Source organism: Fulmarus glacialis, unplaced genomic scaffold (genome assembly GCF_000690835.1).
Source record: "Fulmarus glacialis isolate BGI_N327 unplaced genomic scaffold, ASM69083v1 scaffold18627, whole genome shotgun sequence".
In the NCBI taxonomy this organism is placed as follows: domain Eukaryota; kingdom Metazoa; phylum Chordata; class Aves; order Procellariiformes; family Procellariidae; genus Fulmarus; species Fulmarus glacialis.
This window is the reverse complement of record NW_009221467.1, coordinates 1,100-2,579: the sequence shown is the minus strand read 5'-3', so window position 1 is coordinate 2,579 and position 1,480 is coordinate 1,100. Positions and strand designations below refer to the sequence as shown.

Genomic DNA, 1,480 nt, shown 5'->3' with positions numbered 1-1,480 from the left:
GCTGTGGGTCCCTCACGTGCCCCGTCAAACATTAACAGCCCCTCTGCCGGGCGGGTGCACGGCCGGCAGCAGCACCCATCCACCATGGCGCTCAGCACCCGCCTTGCTTTGCGCCTCCAGCCTGCCCTGGCAGCTCTGCACCGGGCAGCCCCCGGACAATGCCGGGGGCTCAGCACCCCCTCAGGACCAGGGCACACACTCGACCTCAGGGGCATCTTCCCGCCCCTCGCCACCCCCTTCTCACCCACGCAGGAGGTGGACTATGCCCGGCTGGAGGGGAACCTGCACCGCTACGCCAGCATCCCCTTCCGAGGTAAGCGCTGCCCGCTGCCCCTCTCTGTGCAGGCTCCTGCCAGACCCCTGCCCACTGCAGGGGCTGTGTGGCAGCATACAGGCAGCCTGCCAGCTTCCCAAGTGTGCTCAGCCTCCAGCCGGACTTTGCTCTAGGGCTGGAGCCCCTTGGGTGACCCACCTGGGGCCCTTTGCACAGCACGTGCCCTGGCACACGCGCGTCCTTGCCCACTCCCGCCCCACCCCAGGGCGTGCTTGCATGCACGCTCCACACGTGTGCAGGCTTGCACACAACCTCCACAAGTAGCTGCAAGCTTGCGCCTACCCTCTGCCCCATAGGTGTGCTTGCACATCCACGCACACTCACACAGATTCAGCGCCACAGGATGTGTATCTGTTGATCGCCCAGCGTGGATGGATGCGAGGAGAGGGGCTGCAGGAAGAGGGTGGGGGTTGCAGGGATGTGCCCCGGGGTCTCCCCTCTTCTGACCAGGCTGTGAGTCCAGGGCTGAGGGGGCGGAGACAGGAGAGGGCACGCTGCGGGCTGTAGAGCCCTGCCTGGGTGCCCAGCAGCGAGGAAGGGAGCAAGGGTGATGGGGGCACCTGGCACTCCCAGCACCCTGGGGCCCTGGATGCCGCGGCAGAGCCCAGCAGCACCGGGCTGGAGCTGGCCTGCCCATGTCCATGGCTCTGGCAGGGTCCCAAGGAAGGGGTCTGTGTGCCCCAGCTGGGGACAGGGCAGCACAGCCTGGCTGCGGGCACCAATGCATGCCTCGCTAGCGGTGCTGTGTGGGGCAGTTTCTGGGGACGGAGATGAGCAGGCGGTGTGTTCAGCCCACAGATGCATGCATGCCACACAAAAGGGTGCCTGGGTAGAAGATGGCACCGTCTGTGCTCAGTGTGGTGCAGGTGGGCACTGCCATCTGGGGGGCACATATCCACACGTGCCCTTTGTGGGGCAGCGCAGGGCTTTGCGGGCCACCTGCGGGAGCCTCCTGGCCCAGGGGGGCTGCTGGATTCAGGCATCAGGCTGCTCCAGGTGCCTGGTGCCCACCCGAGAATGGGGTGCGGAGAGGGCAGGGATGGCCGCCCCGTGGGCACCGTGCTTCTGTGCCCAAGCCCTGCCGTCCCCACGCTTGTGTTTCAGGGCTGGTGGTGCTGGGCTCCAACGGGGAGTACCCCTACTTGG

General features: G+C 67.0%; 1 protein-coding gene across 1 annotated transcript in view; it reads left to right on the top strand.

Moving 5' to 3' along the window:
• Nucleotides 1-84: 84 nt before the first annotated feature.
• HOGA1 (4-hydroxy-2-oxoglutarate aldolase 1) overlaps nt 85-1,480 on the top strand; it is a gene marked incomplete at its 3' end in the record, with an annotated part of 2,454 nt that continues 1,058 nt past the window's right edge. Inside the window, exons 1-2 of the mRNA XM_009581134.1 lie at nt 85-313; nt 1,439-1,479. Coding sequence (XP_009579429.1) covers nt 85-313; nt 1,439-1,479 — 270 coding nt within the window. The remainder of the gene's footprint in view (nt 314-1,438; nt 1,480) is intronic.